General features: G+C 47.5%; 2 protein-coding genes across 2 annotated transcripts in view; one reads left to right on the top strand and one right to left on the bottom strand.

The window, feature by feature from the left end:
• The window catches only part of LOC121046980, a 40,019-nt gene extending 35,586 nt beyond the window's left edge, over positions 1–4,433 (top strand). Inside the window, exon 3 of the mRNA XM_040501771.2 lies at positions 1,576–4,433. Coding sequence (XP_040357705.1) covers positions 1,576–1,873 — 298 coding nt within the window. The 3' untranslated portion in view covers positions 1,874–4,433. The remainder of the gene's footprint in view (positions 1–1,575) is intronic.
• Positions 1–25,008, bottom strand: part of LOC8025548 (rho GTPase-activating protein 18) — a 362,823-nt gene that overhangs the window by 146,285 nt on the left and 191,530 nt on the right. The window lies entirely within an intron of this gene.

The raw sequence follows: 25,008 nt of genomic DNA, 5'->3' as shown, positions 1-25,008 counted from the left end.
GCGCGCGCCCTATATATAGCGGTAGCGGGCATATGAAAACGATCTACTAAAACTCCCCAATATCTGTACCAAGTGCCCCAACGACGCCTCAAGGTAGTGGCAACCCCCAGCTTATACAGTGGGTACCACGCGAAACAAAGGGAGGCAAAAAGCGAGGTAACAAAACAAAATAGCAGCGTGAGGGTGAGAAGGGTGCGCTGCACTTACGCAAAATTTTGCTTTATTTATATATGTAAACATTTTTGATCGTTCTAACGAGCGCCTGGAATTGTCTCCGCAACCACTGAGCTCGTAGGACCCCTCCGCGTTGAAAGCGATCCGGCAAGTGGCCTGCCGTTGTAGCTGACAGATTTCGAAGACAGTGCACCGAGAAGGGACCGCAATACTCGCTATATTACAGAGTTTTCGTAGATCGCTTTCCCCGTCGCGCCACCAAATACCATCGGCGCGCAGGCGCAGTAGCGGCTTCTTCGCTGCGGAGACCTTAGTGGAGGGGGAAACGCGGCCAACGAAAACACGAATTGATCGGAAGGCTTTCCTTCTGAGAGACAGTCTATACCTCATTTGTCAGAAAGGCCGCTAATGTGAAGGCTTCTGTGTTTTGTTTCGTGCGCATAATGTGCGCGGTCCCAAGCAGTCCGAGTCCTTTGTGACCCGCGGGGTTTGGGCCTGGAAGGGGGCGGAAGGGAAGACAAGAACCCATAAAGATAGCGTCGTACAGACAATTGACATTCCGTCGTCGTGTGGCTAGCTCGCTCTACTGATACGGGCTAGTGTGGCCAAGATTGAGCTGGGCACTTTGTAATCCAGAGCGCTTTCTGGAAAGTGCTACAAAGGCAAGTCGTGGCGGTCAGTAGATTTATCCGTTCGCCTAGAAAGAGTAATTTACGAAGTGATTGCGGGATTCGGCCGCTTTTTTAGCGGTAACATTCCCCGGAGAAGTGGCTAAAAAGGGGAAAATTTAAAAAAAAGTAACTTAGGCTTCCCAAAATGTGCTGCGTTTATCAGTCATAGCATCATTATCGTCATTATCATCATCCTTGTCGTCTATATTACCAGCATCATTATCACGACAGCCTCAGAAGCAACCTTAGATCAGGGCCCCGAAATCCCCTAATCCGAATATGTGTTTCACTCCAAAATGTTCCCTCAAGTATCTTCAAGAGCACAAAGAGAGACGAGATACTTCTCCACCCTCGTCGAGGGGTTTCTCGAACGTCAGGACAGAATAGAGCCAGTGTTGCAGAACGGTCTCAACAGAGATCACGACGTTGCGTGTTTGCTTCGACAGCGACGAGGACCTCAGTGGGCGTCTGGTGCCTCCGCTGTACGTGAACACGGGACAGTTAATGCTTTCGCATTAAAACTACTTAGCCAGCGCTATCTTGACGCGCATCACGCGCTACACGAACATGCGACGTTTATCCAGATCGAAACGGGCTGGATGCCAGCATCCCTAAGTATTTCTGCGTTAGAGCCGCCTTGGCATGGTGAATGCGGGGGCGATCTTCCGCTCAGTGCGACCGTCCCAGAGGCCCTCTGGGCGCGAGTCTGAACAGTTTGGTCTCTCCGCAGCCTGAAGCTGATCCCGGTGCCGCTGCCGCTGCCGCTGCCCATTCCGATCCCGATCCACAAGCCGAAGCTGTTGCACCTGCTGCTGCCCAAGCTGCCGAGGATCGGCATCACGGTGCACCTGGGCAAGCACGGGCACCTACCGCTGCACCACCTGCGGCTGCACCACAAGCCCAAGCTGGTGCACGTGGACCACCACCACCACGAGCCGGAGTTCCACGCCAGTCACCACTCGTCCGAGGACGAGGTCTACGAGGTCAAGACGCCGCCGCAATACCCCAACAAGGACTGGAAGTCCTAGGCGGGCTCAGTGCGGTTCACGGGGCAGCCGCTCAAGTTCCCCCGGATGGACCATGTGCCCACCCTCGTTCCTAACACATCCGAAGGATCTCGCCCAGGCCCGGTTCTTCGGATTTCGGGATATTTCCTTTCAAGCGCCGGACCCGACTGCCCCGGAAGATTGTAGCGCGCAAGCTCCGACAGCGCGAGTCTCCAGAGCGCCCGCGCGATCTGTTTGGGGAGGCACGGACACGGGCTTCTTCCGGGCGCCTTCGGAGAACTCTCTCCGGGCTCTGCCGTCTGCGCGCGTGGCTCCCTTCTCCGGCGTCGCACGGTCGGAGTGGCAGGGGGTCTGACTAATTCCCGGTGTCTGTCCAGGTGGCCTAAGCGGGCGTCGACCCCCGCGAGAGCCGCCGCTTCCCGTGGCGACAGTGGCCTCGCATCGGCGGCGCACGCATCCAGTCACTGCCCGAGGCCACTGAAGTACCCGTTCACGCGTACAGGCGCTTCCCTGGGAAAGTGGGCTCTGCTCGGGGCGCCACTCGGTCAGCCCGAATGCTTTGGTTCACGTCTCTTTCTCTCAAGGCGCTCGAAGGTCTCGCGATGTGCGCAGTGCTGTCGCGCCTGGTTCACACATTTGCGTCGATCGCGTTGCACTGCGTTGCGTCGTGCCGTGCCTCCCCATTGGCTCGTCCTAGGTGTCGCCATAGCAACCCGTACGCCTTTGCAGTTCCATTCGGAATCGCCCTTTAACGAAGCGCGCCAGTGGTTGCAGTCGCACTCGAACGCAACTCTGTGAACGAGCCTTAAAGGGACACTGGCACCCCCCAGAAATTGTTTCTTTTTGCTAGGCGATTCATTATGGCGTCAGAAGACTACCCAATCAATATTTCGCTACAGCGTCACGTATAATTTTAGTGAAGCAAAAACCGCAATTGCTCGAAACCGAAACCAAAACTGGTCTTGGGAGCAAGAAGAAATATAGAGGAGGATAAAGTTACCGGAAACCACGTGGCTGTGCAACTTTCTTTTTCGTTTTAATCAACGTATTTGCAACTTCTCAGAAGCCACAAAAACGGGTGTCATATTTGTAGCCTATTTTTAGTATTGAGTGTGTGCCCACGACTTTGATTATCTTTGGAGGTTGTGTCTAAACCATAGAAAACGGCACGTGATCACGGAGAAGAGAGTGAGCGCGACTCAAGCCGGCCAGTTCTCGATCGGCTGCTTTCGGGCGGAAAGAAAACGAATTTGGAGCTGCAAGCTGTGTTCTGGGTAGTTGGGCTGTCATATGTCACGTAGAGATAAAAACCTTGGCGAGCATAAATACCTCGTCAGTGTCCCTTTAACCCGTGAAGATGCCTTCCGAGCGCGAAGAAGGCGTACTGCAGAGCTCTACGCAGAAGCGCCTTTACCGTCGCTGCAGCACTGCGCACAACATGTAGCACCGATCATTTGGACACGTTCATCCTTCGACGCGCTCGTGTTCGCGAAGCACTATGGCGTCCAGCCCTGGCGCCATGCGTGCAAGTGCGCACAGCCTGCACGGGAGAGGAACTTTGGCGGCAATCTGACGCGTTCTTTCGCGAGCGGAAAGAGGGCAGCGGCCCGATCAGCCCGCTCACCAGCGTCCGTAGTCGGGGGCGGGAAGGTCAGGGAGGTCTTTCGGGTCGTCCAGCAGCTCCGATAACGTTTCGGCGTCTCGTGAGCTTCGGGCGTGGAGACCAATGCACGGCGGAAGGCAAGGAGGCACACACGCCCTTCTGATCCTCCGAGCGGCTTCACTCAAGTGCTCGAAATTCAGCCCGCGTGTCTATTCCGAGGGAACGAAGCTCGCGCGTGCTGAGCTTGAAATCTGAGCGATGGGCTGTGTATAGACCTCTGCATCGCTTATCACCCGGGGAAAAATGCTTAGTCACTGAGCTGGGGACGTATACGCAGCGTCCGATATTCCGCACAAAAGATGAACAGCGCATGCTCAGAAGGCGTTCCACAAAGATGGCAGGGCGCACAAGGCGATTTTTGCGAAGCTCTCTAATAGCGGACAGGGGAGCCGCTTATAGCCAGGAACACTCGGCTTTGAAAGTTACTCCCAGCTTCTAGTGAAGACGAGACTCCCTCTTCCTCTCTGTGACGTCACGACCAGGATCATCAATTGCCAAGGACTATTCCGATGGTGCGCGTAAAAACACAGTGGAAGCTCGGAGTTAACTCTCGAAAGTTGAGCTTCACATTCCTCTCGATTAACTCATACTCAAGACATCATAGTGAGGCTTCGATGAGGCTTCTCTCGCACACGGAGCGTGCGGGCGCAGCCAAAGCACGGCGGAAGGCATGGGGCGTGTGCTGGAGGCGTTCGAAAGGCCTGCAGTTCACGCAAGAATGTACGGCACGCCGGGTCAGCTGGAATAATGCAGTCCGCAGCTCAGACCTCGCGCTAGGTGAAAACGAAGCGCGCTTTTTCCCGCGCCTGGCAGTTGAATCTATGGACCAATAAACATCGTGGAATGCAAGAAGTGGCTATGTTGTAGGTTTGGTGCTGGATGCTAACATGTATATACGAATAAAACGTGAGCAAACAACGACCGCAGATCCGAGCTTGCTCCGCGCACTTTACCGAGATCTGGTGATCTTGGGTTGGCGGCAGAATAAAAACATTGTTTCGTGCATTTTGTTCCCGTTTTACTCGCGCTCTGAATTGCAGAACAGACGGCAGCAGCCAACGTCACCGTGGTCTGAACGCTGATGGGAACGCGGAAAGAGATATTCGGGAGGCTGTTCGCACACACCCCTTCCGAAGAGACTGCTTCCGCAAATCGCCGCATGCAACTCCGCGCGCGTTGCATTATGGCGCCCGGTTGGTCATGGAGGGGAGTGGCGCGGTTTCGATCGCCCCGTTGACGAAGTAAGGCATCTCAGCGCCGCATAACAATGAAGGCAGCCCTCGCTCCCATCGCACCCATTCATCGCGCACACGCGCCGTCCGCAAAAGGTCATTCGGCCTTCGTTGTCATGGTGACGGCGCAGCGTACGAGGTGCGTGCTGAGGCGCTTCCCGCATGCTTTGCAAAGGGCGGAACGCGAACAAAAAGAGTTCGAAAGAAGCACTTTACACAGAAGGCTGGTTTTCTCCAGCGCCTGATAATTTGACGAGCCTTACACGAAAAGTGTGTTCTTTTGGCTATTCCGCGCCCTGTTTTTTAATTTTTTTTTTTTTTTAAATTTGTAACATGGGTCTAAACTCTAAAATATCAGACTGCCAAAATAGTAACGAAACACCTTATTTGTTACATGGAAATAAAAAGAACGCGTTACCGACCAGCGCTACCCCAAGATAATAGAGAGCTCCGGGGAACCGGAATATAACACGAACGATAGACCAAACGATCGAGATCGGGAGATAGGACCGAGTGTTTTACATTAAACGGATTTTAGAGAACAGTGTTCGAAGACGATCGGTGCAGGTCGCGCCCCCTGGCAACGGAAATGCGCAATGGTTTTCCAAAACGGCTAAATGGGGGCAAGCTTTTTTTGGGGAGAAATGTTTGGTAATTTCACTGAACTGAAAGAAAAACATTTCCCTTTTCAGATATAGCCTGAAGCCCAATTTTCGGAACTAGCCATGTTTTGTCTCGTTTTGCTAGAATGTGAGCGCCAAATGTGGCGGCGGCGTCCCCACCGTGAATGGACAGTTCACCTGCTAAACGAGCAGACGATCCTCGGGGCAATGGTGGCGCTAAAACTCTTTAACGATGAGTTCATATTTACTTTATTCCGCGAAAAAAACTTAGAAAAAGTCCACAGAAAAAACCACGGATGCTTTCATTTAGGTTTGAAACTTCGGCAAGACTCTTCGCACAGCGAAACAGCCGTTCTATAATCGAGTCGAGACGCTTCTGATACCAGCTGCTTTGACAACACGATCACAGCTTACGGTCCGGACACTGGACTACGGTAAGCCAGCAGTGACTTCGCGGATACGCAGTCGGTACCGGAGTGCCGGTCGTATCTTATCGTTTGTGCAAAAACAATGCCCTAAAACTCTCTAGCAGGACCTTTTAGCAAACCGTTACCTTGTTCTGCGTACCGCACTGCCGGAGCCTTCGAAGCCTACTTTTAAGTGCGCGCCCCGCTGTCCCGGAATTACCTGGGCGCGCTCTTCAAAGCATGCTTCAAAGGCTCCGGTAGTACGATACGCGGAACACGGTAACTGTTTGCTAAAAGTCCCCCAAAAAAGCGTATTACTATTACAGTTCAAAAGTAATACGTTCATTTTACGTTACTTTATATTTTTTTTAATTAAAACTTTTACTGTTATGACGTTACAGGTGTGCGCGCCATGTTTCAACAAACACTATGTCACTAACACACGAAACTTATGGCATATACATCCCTTGTAAGAAGCAAACTGGAATAGACCTCAGTGATATGGAATCCACACCAAGCTTACTTAAATAACAGTCTGGAGTTACAACAAAATAAAGCAGCCCGGTTTATAGCAGGCGATTACTCTCCTACTAGTAGCATCACCCGTATCAAAGAATCCTTAGATTTAATGCCCCTCGCGACCAGAAGGCGAATCGCACGTTTTTCATTATTTCATAAAATCTACCATAGTTCATTATCTTTCCGTCAAACGCACATTGTGTCCGCTACCCGCATTTTCCCCCGCTTTGATCATTCTAACAAAGTAAATTCAGTATTTGCACGTACTAACTTATACAAATACTCCCCGCTGAACCTCGCAATTAATGAATGGAACGCCTTACCAAGTAACATTGCAGTCATACAGGATTACCAAGCTTTTTTAGGCTTCTTGATTTCTTTTATCTCAGACAAAGCCTAAGTCATTGTCACTCTCTATGCTTTGCTTCGCCATGACAACTTTGAATTGTTTCTTCGTGGCTTTTTTTTTCTTTTTTCTTTTCCTTGCTCGTAGTGTGTTAGGGCTATCTGTTCATTGTTTTTATTATTTCTATTATTGGTGTTAAAAGTTCCCCCCTATGTAATGCCCGAAAGGGCCCTTCGGATAAATAAATAAATAAATGCAGAAGCTTAACATAAAATTGGGACGCTCGCACGCGCCGCTCCCACGCCGGCACGTGCGCCGCGTGGGTGCGGTGCGAGCCATAGCCTCCTCTATACTCACAAAGCCTGGCAGTTCGGCGACGGAGCCAGGGTGCCCGGTCGCAGAGTTGGAGCGCGAGGATCTGGTAGCAGAGAGCATCAAAGAGCCATTGCTCGGGGAACCTGGACGTCAGCGCACAGCTTTTGCAGTGGCGAGGACCCGAGACACACTTGTTCGTTCGGGAGAAGTGTGTTTCGGCGTTTCGCCGCAGGGGGGCGCCAGTCACGTGGCTCTCCTCTCATTCGTTGTCTGCCGCTCCACCTTTTCCGTTTCGGCGGCCGCTTCTTGTGGCGATCTGCCAGGCTTGGTCAGTATATGGGAGGCTATGTGCGAGCGTAGAGTTTACGGTCAAGCACACGAACAATCCACGGAACCCTAGCCATAAACAGCTTTTCTGTATAAAAAATTTATATCTCACGCGACTACTGCAGGACTATCGCACTTCGCCAACAGCCGCCATGCATCCATCCATCCAGTTAAACGGAACGCATGCGCAGCGACATTTTCAAAATGGCGAAGATATCGAGAGTCGTCAAAAGATGAGATGTGCGCAGCTGGTAGATTTCTTTGGGCAACAAAGAACACAAACTTGTTACTTGTGTGTATGTTTATAGAGCCGGAAGTTAGCCACAAATGGGCGTCTGGTGTTTCAGCTGTAGATGATAACTTTAGCTAGGGCAATGCCCCCACCATAGCCAAGGTTCTTTAACGTGCATCACGCAGTAGTGATACACGACCGCACGCCGGTACGATGCTCTTCCAGATCGAAACGGGCAGGGGCGGGGACTGAACCCAGGATCCCTGGGTTCTGCCGCGCGAGCATTCGCTCCACATGCTCCGAGCTGCTGTGCTCTAGCCGACTCGGCTACCGATCCACCCCAAGAAAACCTCTTGACATCCGTAGGGCTGTGTCTGTCCACTTGGAAGATGGGGTTTGTACGCAACGAGAAGGAAAATAGCGCCGGCAACTTGCGGGTGGTCGAACAAGTGCGGAAGACGAACGCCTCAATGTTCCGGGTTGGCGGCAGGGACAACTGCGTCGACTGCTAGCGGAGCCACTACTTGAATCCCACTCATATGTAGCCATTTCTGAGCTCTTTACGCAGTTCCTTGTGAAATGGCGCTAATTCATCGTAAGGTTATATAACGTCACGCATTCCGTCAAGTACACGTGTGTTTTTGGCGCCACGCCTGATGATTATGCGATAACATCCTACAGACGACTGCATTTGCGACGCTTCGTTGCGTTACGTAGTCGAGGAAGCACCTAGTTGGCATAGTGTATGACGACCTGAACAAGAACTTCCGAATTGGGTATTTTTACCGGCACGAGCCAACAAATCGCGAGAGGCTAAATGGTGTCCACGGCCGAACTTGCCGTCCCAAAGGCCACTAGGCGCAGCCAGTAATTAGAAGTGAGGCGCTCCAGAAGTGGCCGCCCACCAACTTCAAAGTGACACAGACACCTCCTTCTAGTGCCTACACATTACGAGACCCGAAACGTAGAATCTCAAGCATACGGACAAATTATGGGAGGCAAATTTTATCGTACATGAGTACTAAATTATTAAGTTCCCCCGGCATTGAGGTTAATTTCAGTTCCCCTTTTCCAAAGTTCAAAAAATACTGCAGACGAGCTCTGGTTTGTAGTGATATCGCATTTTCATCTATATAAGGCATGTATATCTCTTTATATTTATTTTCAATGAAGCCTAAGGTATAAGAAACTTCGGAATTCTCATTTTTTGGCTTTGTAGCCTGATTTTTGGTTTTGATTTAGCTTGTTTCCGCTTTCTTTTATAAGTTTATACATTTTAGTAGATATGTAAAAAAACCGGGGTTTATTTTTTTCTTTATCTTTATTTTAATTTTATTTTACTTCCGGGTTATGAAAAACATATCGCCCCATATTGTTTAAGCTGTGCCGCTTGTGTAGTTGTTTGAGTTGAGTCATTGTTTTTTATGTGTCTTCAGATATTTCTATAATAATTGTTTCTATTTGTTTTTATGACGATGGCAGTCTCGTTATTTATTATCACTGTGACTCGTTTGAAATGTTATTTCCGCTGTATGAACTGCAGGGGGCAGAGGCGCTGGCAGGCATCGTGCCTTTCTCTCTGCCCCTTCTGCGGATGATTCAAATCCGCAAAACAAATAAAAAGAAATGCGTCCATCATGAACAGCGCAGACTCGGCGCGGTCGGACTTGAGCCTGTTTTGAAAACGGAAACAAAACACACGAGAGATTTCCGTTTCCTGAGACCCTGTCAGAGAAGGCGATGAAAGGACTCAACGAGCAGGACCCATGTTTTTACCGGAAAATTTCATTTCATCGTGGCACCATAAATGTTTCAACACATTAGGCCAGTGATTCTCCAATGGGGGTCCAACGACCCTTCGGGTTCCCCGGAGGCGTTCTTAAGGTCCTCGAAGACCTGGACCGTCGGTCAAGACGAGCATTCAATTCTTTCTTGCTGTTATGGACGTTATATGTTCCACAAAGCTCGACAGACCGTACCATATGTGGCGAATGAGTAGAGTCGATTCTTCTCCGTTTGAGGGCTTCGCGGTTAGTTTGCAGACACCCCGTTTTATAAATTTATCCTTTTGTGATTGCAATCGACCCCTTTATCCTGGTGGCGGGGTCCTCCATCCCTTCGGCTGATCCCGAAAGAGTCCCCGGACATCAATGTTTTAGAACCACGGCATTAGGGGGTTACGTCGAACAATAAGCTTCCTAAATAAAACAACGTGCTTTCATCTTGCCTTTTTCCATTTTCTATATTTAATTAAGTTCATTGACCTTCTCGTGAGCGACAGCTTAAGGAACGCTCAAACATCTGGCTTCGGTATTCGTTTTCATCTGCTGCAGTATACGCGGGGTGATGCCACGAGGGCCCATGGCCTTGTCAGCGACTGCAGCGAAAACTGGAGGGTCCACCCGGTTCACTGCATCGGGACGATCAAAGAAGGCTTGGACGAGAGCCTGCACGCGTCTCGACGCTCTCGTCTAAGGACACCACACGAGAGTTTTAGTAGATCGGTTCCATACCTCCGATACCCCCGATAACGACACGATACGATGCATGCGCAAGGGCGGAGTACCGGGCATCGTTATCGGAGTTATTGGAACGATCGACGAAAACTCTCCATTGTCTAAAAAAAATAATAATAAAGGATATAAAAAAAAGAACTCGGAGATTTATTTAAAATAAAAACTATTTTTGCAACTCACTGAAGACCTGCCGTCTGTCTTCAATCGTTCCCTCTGGATATGGTATCAAAGATCGTGTGGCCAGGGTGGAGTAACCGTTATAATAAAGATTGTTTATGTCGAAATAGAAGACACCTTCGACACTGAATGCGTTTAGAGCACACTATCGAGGTCGGAGCTCCTAATAGGTGAGGATTACCGCCCTCCGGGCTGGAGCCTTACTTCGTTCAGATTTTAAATTATTTCCCTATGAAACTACACGTTTAATCAAAAAAGGTAATACTTGAGGGTGATTTCAATCTTGGGAGGTCGACTGGATCGCATCACTACGACGATCTCGCTGTTTTACTCTCTTCTGCATTAATAGACGTGTCCTTTTCACGTGGTCTCACGAAAGTCGTTCGGAAGTTCACCAGAATCCAAGGGAATAGTAAATCTCTATTGGACCTGTTCTTCTTGAGGGAGAGTGTGCTACTGTATCCTTAGGGGTATAGTGTCTTGTTAGGAATATCTATTCATCTCATGGTGGGTTTGTCACCATGAGATGCGACAACCCTACGGCGCGTTTTGAGATTGCCGCCTATAAAGATTTCAATCGTGCAAATGACGTAGCTACTTTAGATGCGCTATATAGTTCATATGATGCCTTTCAGCAATTCAGCCTTAATCGTAAACTAAGCGTCAATCAACTCTGCAAAAAAAAATAGCTTGCCACGTTCCAGAAAAGGTAAAAAGGAACCGCACTAATAACCTTGGATTAATACAGACATAATCATCAAAAACGCAAAGTTTCATGATGTGAAGCGCAAGTGGGGAAATCGCAGGCAGTGGCAGTATACGTGACAAGCTACGGTGCCTGAGCAAACGTCTAAAATCAATGATAAAAAAGAACCGGCTCTATTATTTTTACGTAAGCATGACAGGCTTCCTGCAGCACTCACCCAAAAAGTTTTGGAAGCAACTTTCACCTTGCCAATCGGGTGTGGCTAAACTGGTAACCGATGACAGGGTTATTATAGAAAAGAGAAACAGCAAATGTATTTTGAACAAAAAGTAAGGGCGCAAACGAGCTGGTGTACATTGCACATGGTTGAAAAAAACCCGAGACTGCGGGTAAACGACACAACACTAAAAAGTCTCTTTAGACTTTTTAGTGTTGTGTCGTTTACCCGCAGTCTCGGGTTTTTTTCAACCATGTGAAATGTATTTTAAAGTTGTTGTTTTCTGGTTTTTTTTTGTCATGACGGCAGAGTATCCGGGTGTGACGACTTCGTCCGTATACCGGCAATTCTTGACGTGTTCTTATCATGAGGTGAATTTTTTTTTTTTTTTTTTTTTTTTTTTATGGCTTCTCGTTTTCGACCTTTCGAAGGCGGGAGGAACGGACCAAATTCCAAAATGCGTTTTTAAGAAGGTATACGCCGAGTAGCTGTCCAATTATTTCTTGCTTATCTTTCTTCGATCCCAAATGACTGGAAATTGGTGAAAGTAATTCCAACATTTGAGGAGGGTAATTCGTGCTTCCCGGCAAACATCGCCCAATTTCCTTCACAGAAATATGCTGTAAACTCATTCAACATATCATTCCCAAACATATTCATCCGTTCTTAGCTGAGCAGCACAGCTTACTGGACAGCTGCCAACATGGATTTTGAAAAGGACTCGCTACAGTTACTCAATTGACGGAAATTATGCACTTTTTTTTCCAAAACCTCGAATAATAAAGGCCAAATCGATGTTTTTTTTTCTTGTTTTTTTTTTTTTTTTTTTTGTTTCAAGACTTTTAAAAAGGCGAGCCATTTGATATTGAATTTATTCTGCTTAATGTGGCCACAAACATCTCGAAGCCTTAATAGTGCGCACATATATAATAATCAATGACCGAGCAGATACAAACAAACAAGCAGGACGTCATTTTGCAAAGGTAAAAGTAAATAAACGAAACTACATAAAAGAACAGACCACGGCTCTTTGTAAACGGCCAGCAAGGCTCGTTTGAAAAAGTGGTGAAAACAAGTCTACATCACTCCTATCGTTATTACGAAGGAGCTGTAGGCGTGCCATTGGAGATCGGACACCAACTTTCTGCGGGTAGAAAATACACGAAAATCCTACACGCTTCTGAGGTACACAAAAAGAAATCGCGCTTAAAATCAAGGGTGCGTCAAGCTTAAGTATCTTATACAAATATAGAAATTTATACCATACAAATTTAAGGTATAAGATAAGATTTATGTTTATTTTTATTTATTTATTTCAAAATGCTATCAGTCTCTGTTGAGACTACGAGAAGGTGGGTATAGGAGTGTTAAACGTTTAGATCACCCTGTAAAGCCCAATTGGAGCGCAGCTCTTCAGGAGGAGGAGGCAAGGGTACTGAGGAGGGGATGCACCTCCTCCTCCTCCCTAGCCTTCCCTCCTCCTCTTTAAGAGCTGCGCTCTAAATCGGCATTACAGGGATTTGTAAACGTCTTTCATTGTTTTATACTTGAAAAAAAACTTTTACCCTACTTAACAGCTATCTGCAATAGAAATAAAGACGTTTCCTTCACCACTTGTGCTAGAGAAAATTGTGCTCCAACCAACTGACAAACACACCAGGCAACGGCTTTATCGCATAAAATAAGAGAGAAAAAAAATTATTTCCCTGGGTGTCTTTCTATTGATATTTCGAAAGCTTTCGACGTTCTAAACCAGGGATCTCAGACATGCGGCCCGCGAGCCTGCCGGGCCTGCGAGCTCCCGTTCCCATGCCTGAGCACCACATGTGCCAGAAATAATAGTTTTATATAGTCGATTCATTCCCGCTCGAAAAGGAGCTCTGCTCACACAACGTGTTCACACATTTTGCACTATTATGTTGCTGTTTTTTTTTTGTATTTTTTATGAAGTATTGCTTCGAACAAATATTTGCTTCGCAGCCCTTGCTCGTGTAAATCAACCGGAATGGCAATCGCAGGCTGCGAGCCCAGTATGGTCAAGGAGGCACCTCACCTGTACAAAGTCTCGCTCAGCAGCAGCAACTGCCAAAGATAAAGCTAAGATCTTGGTTGCCTAGCTGTCAGACGATGCCTTTAAAATACGAGTATTCTCTCGTAAGGCTGCTAATCTGCTGCTTATAATGCTGTATTCGGTCAATGCTCTGGTTTCTATTTTTGTTTTCAGTGTGCCAATAAAAAGGCTTCTATGGCTGTTTCATTGGACACTACCAGAAAATAAATCATTATTATCATAAAGATCGCCCGGGATCGCCTGCCATACGAAAAGGTAATATTTCTATGCCTGTTGAGCCTAGTGAATTGTGCTACAGGGTAAGGACGGTGTGTTGGCTCTCGTTCTAACAAAAACGGCCACTGCGTTGGCGTAGTGCTGTTTCCTCTCCTTATAACATCAGGTGGGGGTCGAAGGAAGTCGTATATTCCTATGAAAGTTAAAAATGGCAAAAGGATGAGCTTGAAAAAAGCAGAAGGCACGAGGCTCCTTGTCTAGAAAATCACCGGGGTGTCGCTGGGACAGTCGGCTGCTTTGCAACGTCAAAGACCACTGTTGTTTGTCCATTTATTTCTTTTTTGGTACCAAAATCGCAAAATCTGCACCCCCCCGGTTGGCCCTGGTCATGTCGGCAGTCCGCAATCTGACCCCCAGACTCGAATGAGTTTGAGACCCATGGTCTAGACCATATGGCTTTGCTCGGTAAATTTAATGCATACCGTGAGTGAGGTGTCGCCTCAACAATGAGAAGTTTCTCAAATATCGTCATAGAAGTGTCGTAATAGATAGACAGCGCTCTAGCCCGAAGAAACCGACGTCAGGGGTGCTACCGGGAAGCATCCTCGGAACCCTTCTTTTTACCTTATACATGAATGATATAGCAGCCAGAAACGATCCAGCAGACTTTATAATATACGCAGACGACAACAGTTTGCTCTTTTTGGTGGAAGTTGCTCATCAGGTTATGTGCACGTCGTCATTTTCCCCGCTAAATGTAGCGGGGAAGTTGAATTGGTGTTGAGGTCCCGTGGCGTCAGTTTTCCAGCTAAAGTTAGCGGGGAAGCTGTGGGGGCAGGGAAGGGTATGGAGGAGGGGAGGGTACAGAGGAGGAGGAGGGGAGAATACGGAAGAAAAGGTGGGGATGATACGGAAGAAGAGGAGGGTGCCGAACCAGTATGTGAGGATCGAGAGGGATCTACACTTGCACATATATATGTATATTTCTTTCTGAAATTGTTTAGCACGGTATATCGCAAAAGGAAAATACCTCGAGAGCTGCGCTTTAACTTCGCGTTGCAAAGATTTGGAAACGTCTTTTATTTTTTTACATGTGCTATAATTACTGTTTTCTGGAAACACAACTGCAACAAATATGTACCGCTTACATGTTTTGCAGTGTCATTCGAGCTATGCGCAATGCGGAATTCAATACTCGCACCCTACCATTATTGAAAAATCTTGTTATAGTGCCAATTACGGAACAATTATAAACTTCTTCTTACCTATCAGATGTATGTAAGCCAAAATCAAATGGTTTTCTCCATCCATCGGTAATATGAAACAATGGGTGCTTGCATTTTCCAGCCGTTGTGTTGATATTTGGCAGTCTCGGGTAAATTACTTTTAAAAAGTAATTCGTTACAGTTACAGTTACTTTCAGAAAAATGTAGCGAAGTTACCGTTACAGTTACCGCAACAAAAAAGTAACTCGTTAGTTAGAGTTACTTTTAAAAAGTAACTACGTTACTTTTCAGTTTCTTTTTTATAACACAAAAAAAATGTAGGAAAAACTAGAAAACGCTTTTCACCAAGTTTATTTGCACAAAAATTAAAAAGTGTGCTTTTTACTTCATATTGTAAGTTAGCAGCAGTTGCTTCTCGAAATTAGTGTCTGAGAGTTTCCCTTGTTTGATAACGAACACGACCCTGCCCTCGCTGAACAGGCGCTCGTCTAACGCGCTGGTTGGCATTGCTGTCACCTGTGTTGTTTCGCCGGAACAGGTGTTTGATTGCCGGGTAGGCGTTGAGGCAACAGAGTGCCGTTTCCTGCGGTCAAGTTGTTAGCAACCACCTCCACCACAGCAAAATAATCTCGCCGGCCATGGTAGTTCTTCTTTGTTCTTGTCAACATCCTCGGTAGCACTAGCACATTGCTGGCTCGTTGACGGTTGCGCTGGGTTCATAGAGTCCCTGGACATATTTCAGTTCGTACCCGGCAAGCCAGAAACAAAGCCCGCGCAGACAGCAGTAAATTTTGCCTCGCCTGTTGACACTACACCGGAGTAGTGGCGCAAATCAAAACACGAAACATGCGCAGTGCCCTCCGCCTGTATTGGAGATGCATGTTTGATTCACCCGATTAAAAAGCGTTTGCGCAGAAAAAAGAAAAACAAAACCGCAAAAGAGATCGTTCTTTGAGATACCAAGATGTAAGTGTTCAGTCACAAAGTACAAGCGCGTGCTAAAGATAACTACTTTCTTTTTTTCACCAAATCTGCACGTGGCTAAATTCGGATAGTGACTGGCGAGAAAGAACGTATTCGCAAGTTTGTGTAAAAAATAACTTGACACTCAAAATGTCGGAACAGACAATTTGGAAAGCGCAAAGAATGGCTAAATTGTACTCGTTCAGTGATATATTATTCATACAAAACTGGAAAACGACGACAAAAGTAACGTCGTTACTTTCATCGTTACCTCGGAAAAAGTAATAGAACCACAGTTACAAGTTACATTTTTAAAAAGTAACTCGTTACAGCTACAAGTTACCAAAAAAGTAACGAAGTTCCAGTAACGCGTTACTAGTAACGCGTTACTACATAAGACTGATACTTGGTCAATGCCTCGATGAAGAACAGACTATCGCTTCCAGATGCTGCAGTTTTCGCTACCAAATGTATTAAATAGGAGGCACAGATGTGGAATAAACTTTATGAGTTTCAACAGAAAGTATATTAGGTCTTTCTTTGTTTATTTGAATAGGATCATCCTCGGGTAGGGGAATATTTTATGGGTTATGGTCTGTGCCGTTTTTTTTTTTTTTTTTTTATGGTTGTATGTTGATGTCGTGAAACTCCTTACCATGTGTACTGTTCTGTGAAGCTGGTGGGGAGCAAAACCATGTCGAGCGACAACTGTGATTTTTTTTTTCTCCCTCCCTTTCTCCACTGGAGAGAAAAAAATTTGAAAGTTAAGTTGAAGGTAATGGAGCTCAAAACCTGCTCCCTCAAACTCCATAATACCAGACACGAATAGCAGCGTATCGAAAGTCACGTATAAACCCCGGCGTGAACTTCCAGACGATTCGTTTTCAACAGACCGCGCCGCGTAATTGGAACTCCGAGAGTACCTAGATGCGACGGCTTCCACTGTCCAAAGCTGATGATACCACCCTACACCACAGTGTATACGAAAAACAAATATCAATGAAGCCATTGTGAAGACCAAATGACTGACTGTTTCGGCCAGAATGTGCCCTAGTTGTCTGGATATTCTTAGCGCTTGGACGGAGTGGCCCAGAGCCGGCTCGAGTCTGCGATTCTCTCGAAGCTGCTCCAGCTGCAGACTCAGCAGGCGGCTCGGAAGCATTCTAAGGCGGGAATGATTCGTGTGACACTCTGAGCATACAGGTGGCCCAAAAGCTCCTTGGACGTGGTTCGCCTCCACTGCTGCCGGGGAGCGCATTGTTGCCGCCACCAAAAAGAGAAAAAGATTTCTCCGGTACACTTCGTACAGTGTACCGCGGAGCACAGACTGTAAAAGAACTTTCAATCTTGAAGCTGCGAAAAAGAGATCTCATTCGCTGGAGACTGGAAAAGCCGCTTCTCGGCTTCCCGAATCTCGCGTTCTGCTTCCCGCCGGTGCCGTACACGGGTAGGAAAAATTAGAAATTTTTAGCAATTTCTAATAATCCCCGGAGAAGGGGAACAAGGGGTACAAAGAGCAAACACAAATATCCAACGACAGCTAGGTAACTGTTGCGCGACTGAAAAAATCCGCCTGGTTCTGGCATTCGAACCAGAGACCTCGCCATTTCCAGTGGAGCACTCTACCAACTGAGTTAGACGTCACTGGAGCAAATGGCTTTGAACAGTAGTCACCAGTCTAAAAACAACAAGTGTGAACAGCCAGCATTTTACGGTTATGATGCTCTAAACTAAACTAATCTGAAAACGTGTACATCCATCTGCAAGATCCAAAGGCAGATCGTTTCCCGTAATTTTCAATCATCACATTTCACGCTTCGCTCTCGTCTAAAAAATACCAGTTGTGAGTAGCGCTTGTCATCTTTTTGTCCTTGCGCTGCGAAAAACGGCCAACAATACGGCGTCTCGTGAGTATTGCCTCTATTGGCGACTTGCGCGACCACAAGCGTCGCTCTTTTCCACGATTGGTCGAGCGGTCTTCGTGACGTCTTTAATATGATCAATTCTGTCAGACGCGAATAGCCGCAATAAGATGCCACCGCGCTTTTTAAGGACAGAATCAAACTGGTAGTTCGCGAGGGCCGATAAATAGCCAGGATGACAGCTGGCCATGTCACGGCCAACCAAATCCTGGTGGTGACGTCACGAATGGGAAAAACGAATCCCGGAGAATAGCTCACCCACTCTTTGTACGGGTCCGAAGGAAAGTGCACCCCAGTCATTTGACGGACACGGAGAAGAGCTCAAAATAAGCTTTTACACTAGCTGGTCCTTATCAATTCAATGTTCATTTGATGGAGAATTCGTTCCCATATCGAATCGGATAAAACACTTTAGACAAATAAAAAAAAAAGGGCTCGAAGTACACCTAAGCGCTTCTTATGAATTGTGAATGCGAAAGCATGCAAGCCGCTCGTTCCCTCCCTTATTTCGTCTGCTGCGTACTTTTCGTCGCCGATCAGCGCGCGTACTCCCTTGGTGACCTTGGGCGCTCCGTGTTAACGGCGCGTTGACCGACACGCAGCGCCATGGGGTGAGCGGTCGTGTAAACTGACGCGTAGTGGCCAATGGGAGCCTCGTCGACCCGCGCCAGCCAATGAGACCGAAGCGGGGAACTAGGTGCCGTTGTCAGGCTTTTCGCGCGGTTTCATCGCTGCAGGCTGGCTGCACTTGGAGAAAAGTTTTAAGGGGTCGTTTGAAGCCGATGATGTCGGCTCGCTCCATGAAACAGTTAATGCTTTCGCACAAAAAAAAACAAAAAAAAAAAACATTGAGTGGTTAGCGTTATGAGCTAGAATGCGCAAACGACGGCGGTCGCACGACTACCGCACGACGCGTGCGTCCGGGGTGGCGAGGTGCCTGCGTGGTCTGTACTGCCGTCGTTTGCGGATTCTAGCTCCGTAGCCACTCTACATTCTACACCCGAAAGAAGGGAGCTGCTGCAGCCCTCTTTCATGGCGGCTGTTTTCGCCGGACTCTTTCGATACTCAGTTCTGACGTATCCTGGATGGAGAAGAAAAAAAAACAGACCATCTATTTGTCGATCGAAATCTTAGAAAAAAGGAGAAATATGTAGATTGAAGGATTTCGTTTATTTATTCAGTGCCCGTCGCTACCTATAAGGTATTTCAACCTATAACGATCCAGGAACAAAACCGCAGTTTACCGCACTGATTAAACTTTCCCACGCTATCCTTTATTTACATTCTATCCGAACACTTTATTTATTTTAATCGCGCAACCAAATTTGGTAACCTAAAAGGTGTACGGCATAAGATAAAAAAAATATATATATAGATATATATATTTCACAGCTGGTAAGGTGCAGAATAAATTCACGTCCATATGGCACCCAAACATACTTCAATCGAATTATTGTATTTCAGTTAAGCGAAGCCTGGGTTCACAGATTCCTAGGCGACCTTTCCTCTGCATCCGTGAAAAGCCCGGTGAGCTTTTCTCCGCAAATGAGGGTTTTGTGCCGAGCTTTTCTCCGCCGCCAGGAAAGAAACATGTCGGCGCTCAGCTCGATTTTCTCCGTCTCCGAAAAAACATTTTCTCCGCACGTGGAATAGCCTTTCCCGTTTTTTTCCATCTTTCGTTTCCATCTCATAACCCTCCCTTTCTCCACCGGGAGAAGGATCAGTTCGGTACATCTTGCTACTCTCGCAACAAACCCCTTTTGCGGTGTTTTGAGAGCGAAGCCATAAAACGGAGTCAACAAAGGCTCCGAGGCGATTTGGCGCAGCTTCGGAGAGCCGAGTGGCCCACAATCCGAGGGGGACGCGATCCGCCGGCGGGTCGTGCTTGTCGGACGCCCTCGGCGGCGAGAGCGGCGTCCTCGGCGAGCACTTGACCCCTCGGCGAACCAGGTCGGCGCCCGGTTCAAGGGCCCGTTACGGAGCCCGTTACCGCACGCCCGCAATCGGCGCTGCCATCGCCGAGCTCCACGCCACTTTCCTCGTGCGGCCGCCGACACAAAAGAAGGCCACTCGGTCCCGCCTCCCGCCCGGCCGACACTCTCACGGTGGCCCCAGAGCCCTCTCCCCCCGGAATTCGGAGATACACAGAGATATAAAAAAGGCTTTTCTTTTTTGAGGGGTGGAGGGGCGCTAATTTTGTCGGTAATAATGAGCGCAATCTCTGCCAAAAGTACACTGCGCGACATTGTTAAGGCGGAAGAGCGACCGCCGGGTTTGGTCGTCTATTTTCCTGCCAGAACGAAAGGAACGGCATGAGAACTCGAAGCCGCCGCTAGTGTTTTGGACTGGTGTGCTTGGTGACAATCCGAAGAAGCCGACAGCACGAAGAGACCAGCTCGGTCCTCCCTCGACGAAGAGGTGACGCCCGACCCTCGACACGCAGCTCTGCTTTCGCTGGGGCCCCCTTTCTGACGGCTCTGGCGTCTGCGCTGGGACCAGTCAGCAGGAAACACACTGGGGGCAACCTCCACCCCCACTATTCACATCTTTCTCCCACAATCTTTCACTCCTTCCCCCTAAGGTACCCCCGATTAAAAAGAAAAACAGTTTTCAACTAAACTAATTATCAATTGCAACAAACCGAGCACGAAGTAGCTGGTTAGTAGCCTGATAAAAGGACCACGTCCTTTAAGTTTTTTTCTACGCAGTTCACGATGTGCCGAACGGAAGGCCTTACTTGCCTCTAGAAAGAGAGCGTGTGCAACCTCGCGATTATCAAAGCGAGAGAAGTCTTCTAGGAGGGAAACAGGCCTTATTCCAGAAGTAAACCCACATTGGATGTCCGAATCGGAAAAGGGAACCAACCGAGACGATGCTCGCCGACAGCGGAAAATAGCCGATTCGAGCCGCCCACCAAGCCATCGACACACACACCCTTTTGTACTCCGAGAAAACGTAGCAAAAAAAAGAAATATATTAGAAAGCTTACATTTTAGAGCTTAGCTCTTAGACGCCCGTTTGCGGGCTGAGCGGCGCGGTGTCGGCGTAACAACGCGCGTTGCATTATGGGACGTTTCCCCGCTAAATTTAGCGGGGAAATTGGTGTCACGTGACCTCAACACCAATTCACTTTCCCCGCAAAATTTAGCGGGGAAAATGACGTCACGACTTGGTGTCACGTCACCCATGAACAAAATCAGCGGCAGGAAGAGGGGAGAAGGAAAGAAGGAGGAGGGTCATCCTCTCCCCTCCTACTCCTCAAGAGCTGCGCTCTGGTGTCGCAATACAGGGATTGGTAGACGCCTTTCATTTTTTTTCTTAGGACTTTGTAGAGCTTGCGCAAGGCCTGTTTTGAGACACGGCAAGTTATTACACCGTTGTAAAAAAAAAATTATTGCATGTACAGTGATGCAGCTCGACATTTCAACACGTATTGCAATTCCGAGGTTTGTGCACGGGCGCAATGAGAAGACTGAGGATTCAAAAAAAAAAGAGGCAATACCAATAAATAGAACAAGAAAAGCGACTCTAGCAAGCCTTCTTGGGACCCTCCTAAAATGGCAATAGTGCTTCGGACATCCCAACAAAATATATTGAAATTTCACGCGTGTGCGGGCAGCACCACGTCGATTAATTAATCTGCCCTACCACTAATATTATAATTTAAGATCGTCTAAGCTGTGCGGACTGTGGTGACGCTAATATTTCGAAAACTGTCGCGAAGCCACTCTTGTTTCCGCACGTGTCAGAGAGCATGAATTTGTATTCTTGATGCGTACAGCGTGCTCATCGTGCCATAGATTCATCGATGAAAAAGTTAACGAAGCGAGGGAAACAAAAGCGCCGCTTGCCGGCGCTTTGTGTTCCATGGAAAGGGTCACGTGGTGCACCGCTGGCGCGTGTTTGGTCGCAGGTGCAACGGGCAAGGACTCGCCGGCCATGGACAGCCTGAATTGTTTTCAGCTTTTGTATAAGCATGCGTCCCTTGAAGATATTTTAACGAAGATTAAACTCGGCGTCGACTATTCTATGCTACATCGTCGAGGCTAGCGTAGCTTTCACTGTGCCCCGCACTGGGGCCCTCTGTTGCGCTTTTTGGACTCCCACGGCGGCTAGGGAGAAGGAAGTGACGTCAACAACGCACCAAACGCAGATCGGATGTTGATTGGTGAGAGTCGCTGATGGCGAATTTCCGCGGAAGAAAACAAAGAAAAAGTGAGCTTTGTTTTCTTCCGCGGAAATTCGTCATCAGCGACTCTCGCCAATCAACACCCAATCTGCGCTTGCTGCGTTGTTGACGTCACTTCCTTCTCCCTAGCCGCCGTGGCAGTCCAAAAAGCGCAACAGAGGACCCTTGCTGCGAGAGCACGGGGCTTAGCCTTTTGCGCTTCATTTACATACGCCCGCGCAACTAGATTGGACAGAGTTGGAGCACTGGGAAAGCTAAGCTCGCTTTAACAACAAAACACAAAATAGTTGACGCCAAAATTGTTTTTCAATTTTTTTATATTTTTTGCAGTGTCTGTGTAATAAACTTACTGTACGTTTGTTTGTCTTTTTTTCCGTGTATTGGTTAGTTGAAATATTGTGCCAACTGTTGTGAACGCGTTTCGGCACGCTTGAGATAATTTCAGCCTAATAAAGCGATAGCGTTAAAGAACTCGTGTCGCAGAAAATCGGTGGCGTGGAAGAAAAGCCGGCGTCGGTGGCGTGACCCCAAAATCCAGGATTGGTCGACAGGGACACGACGTCACAGCCACACGACCTCGCGCGGGGATTTCGAACAACCCACAACGCTCACGTGACCTCATGCGTAGAATGAAAGGGATAAAAGGACCTGACAGGTAATACGAAAGAAATGCCGTCGCACGCCTCAAAGGATTTCACCTAACAAAGTAAAATATATATATATATATATATATATATATATATATATATATATATATATATATATATATATATATATATATATATATATATATATTGAAGATTATTCGGCGGGGATTCGAATCCACGACCCTTCGGTTGCGAGCCAAACAGGCTTCGGTTGCGTAAACAAAGAAATAAAAGTAAACGAAGAAATCAGAGCTAAACTTTCGTTTCCGGACCTTTAAAAGTGGCAATGAAGGCGAGTTTTACCATGGACCCGGAGGAGTACCGGAAACTGCAGCGCGTCAGACTGGAACAGTTTCTGCAGCTCCCTTCACGTCCGGAACCAACAATCGCTTGACAAAACGAACAAAACACAATAATACGCCAATCCTGTTTTTCTACTAAAAAAAAAAAAAATTCTTATGTTCTTTTTTCTTTTTTTTTCTTTGTTCAAATATTGGGCAAAGAAGCGTTTTTTTTTTTTTTGTTGTTGTTTTTGTTAAGGCACTTTGCCCAATATTTGTGAGTGAAAGGACCTCGGCAATTTCAGTCCACACATCCGGGTACTGAAATACTATTTTGTTTCTATTCCTGTAAACCTTTCTGACAAAAATATGTGGGTTTTGTTTTTAATGATTTTTTTTTACCGACTCACGATCGAAAACGAAGACTCCATTCATTCGGACCAATCATCTGACGAGCCACAATTGATGTCATCGATCACGGCGTGATTATTGCTCAATCTGTTCAAGTAACGTGCGCGGCGCGCCAACGCAACTTGGGGCTAAAACGTCGTCAACATTACCTGGAACAGACAGGATGTCTCTTTGAAACTAAACTTCCAGATGAACTTCACGGTCCCTCTAAAGGTTCCTACACACGGACACGGAGGACGCAGGTCGTCGGACCAGAGAAATGTGTGTGTCCCGAGCACTCGAAGTCGTTACGCACAAGTGCGCAGCTACGAGGGAAATCCACGGGCGCGGCGCTAAATCCTCTACGGTTACCGTGAACCGATGTGAAGACTGCGAGTCCGAGCTTGCGGCTTCGGTTGCTGCTTTGCTGCACGTGCTGCCAAGCGATATCAGCACCACCCAACGATATATGACATAGCGCCCGTAGCTTTCGCAACACTCGAAGAGAAAACCGTATTTGAGAAAACCGCGACACAGCGCACGTGAAGCTCGATTCGCATCCCGTGCCAATCTGCCAGGGAAGGCTTCAGCGACGAAGCCGCGGTTCTTTCGAATTTTACTCGGGGAAGAATTTCGAGAGCTGCGGTGGCTCCAATGTAACCAGAATCAAAATAACGGCACAAAATGCCTGGCCTCAAAGAGAGAAATCCAGCGGCGCTTCTGCCGGTATGGGGAATACATGGCGGCTGAGTTCATTGAACGCTCGCTGATTCAGGTCATCCGCGCAGTTCTGTCTGCCCGCTTGCCTTTGTATTATACCTTAAACAAAATGACTTCTTTTACGGAAACAAGCGACGGATTTTTAGTTTCGAGAGGGAAAGAGCAAAATAATGTTGCTGAGGATGAGCAGGGTAGCCTCCAGTTCGTAGGCATAAGAGAATTGTTCTATCCCGGGCATGCACAGAAATCTACCAAGACGACCAGGGTACCTATGCCTAGGAACCTAAAGGCAATGGGCCTTTTGGAACGTGATAGTGTTCAGGACCTCGTGTCGCAGGAAAGCCGATGTCGGTGGCGCGACGCGAACATCCAGGATTGGTCGGTAGGGTCACCACATCACAGCCACATGACCTCGCGCGGAAATTTCAAACAACCCTCACGTGAAACGTGACGTCACGCGTAGAATGAAAGTGATTTAAAAAACATGACATATAATGCAAATTAAAGGTCGCCGCACGCTTCGAATGATTTCCCTTTATAAAGTAATTAATTCACCTTAAAGAAACATTTCGAATAATTTCAGGCGGGATTCGAACTCACGACCCTTCGGGTGCGAGCCAGACACCCTACTAACTTGGCCACGCAAGCCGCTTTTTTTTTTTTTTTCTTTATTGCGTGAGAAAAGAAAATAACACTCACGTCACACTGCTTGTGTGAGGCGTTTCTGTGTCTCTCGAACCTTTTTCGGGGACATTTGTTTAAACTCGCCGCATATTTTCTATTGTTCTGAACAGATCGGCCCTCTGAGGCACGAGTCTGAAGCTATGTAAACACTGTCGAGTTACGCGACAAGCTGCACGAAGCACTCCCTGTCCCCTTTGGCGTCAGGTTCTGCGTACCTTACTGCCATGCGGGACTCGCTTATGCTGTGCAGTCCCAGGAGAATGTCATAAGGCACACAGTTTTCAGTTTCCACAGCAAGACAGAGTATTGTATGGGGGCCTATGCAGAAGTCCTTTTTTCGAGTGCGTTCAAATATGTCCCAGAAAATGTGGGCATCTCAAGAAGAAATAAAAACATGGTCGATTGTCTCTAGTTGCTTGCACAGGAGACAATCGGCCGACCATGAAACAAAGATGGCTTTGTCCCGTAACCAAGCTTTCGCAAAAAAAGTAAAACTATGTATTTTGAAAGAAAAAGGAAACAAAAAGGATTTAGCCGCAGGAGCCACGTATATTTTCTTTACTGGCG

This window comes from Ixodes scapularis, unplaced genomic scaffold (assembly GCF_016920785.2).
Source record: "Ixodes scapularis isolate PalLabHiFi unplaced genomic scaffold, ASM1692078v2 PGA_scaffold2__306_contigs__length_199485367, whole genome shotgun sequence".
Taxonomy (NCBI): Eukaryota; Metazoa; Arthropoda; class Arachnida; order Ixodida; family Ixodidae; genus Ixodes; species Ixodes scapularis.
The sequence above is the reverse complement of the archived record's forward strand: the minus strand, read 5'-3'. Positions and strand labels throughout refer to the sequence as shown.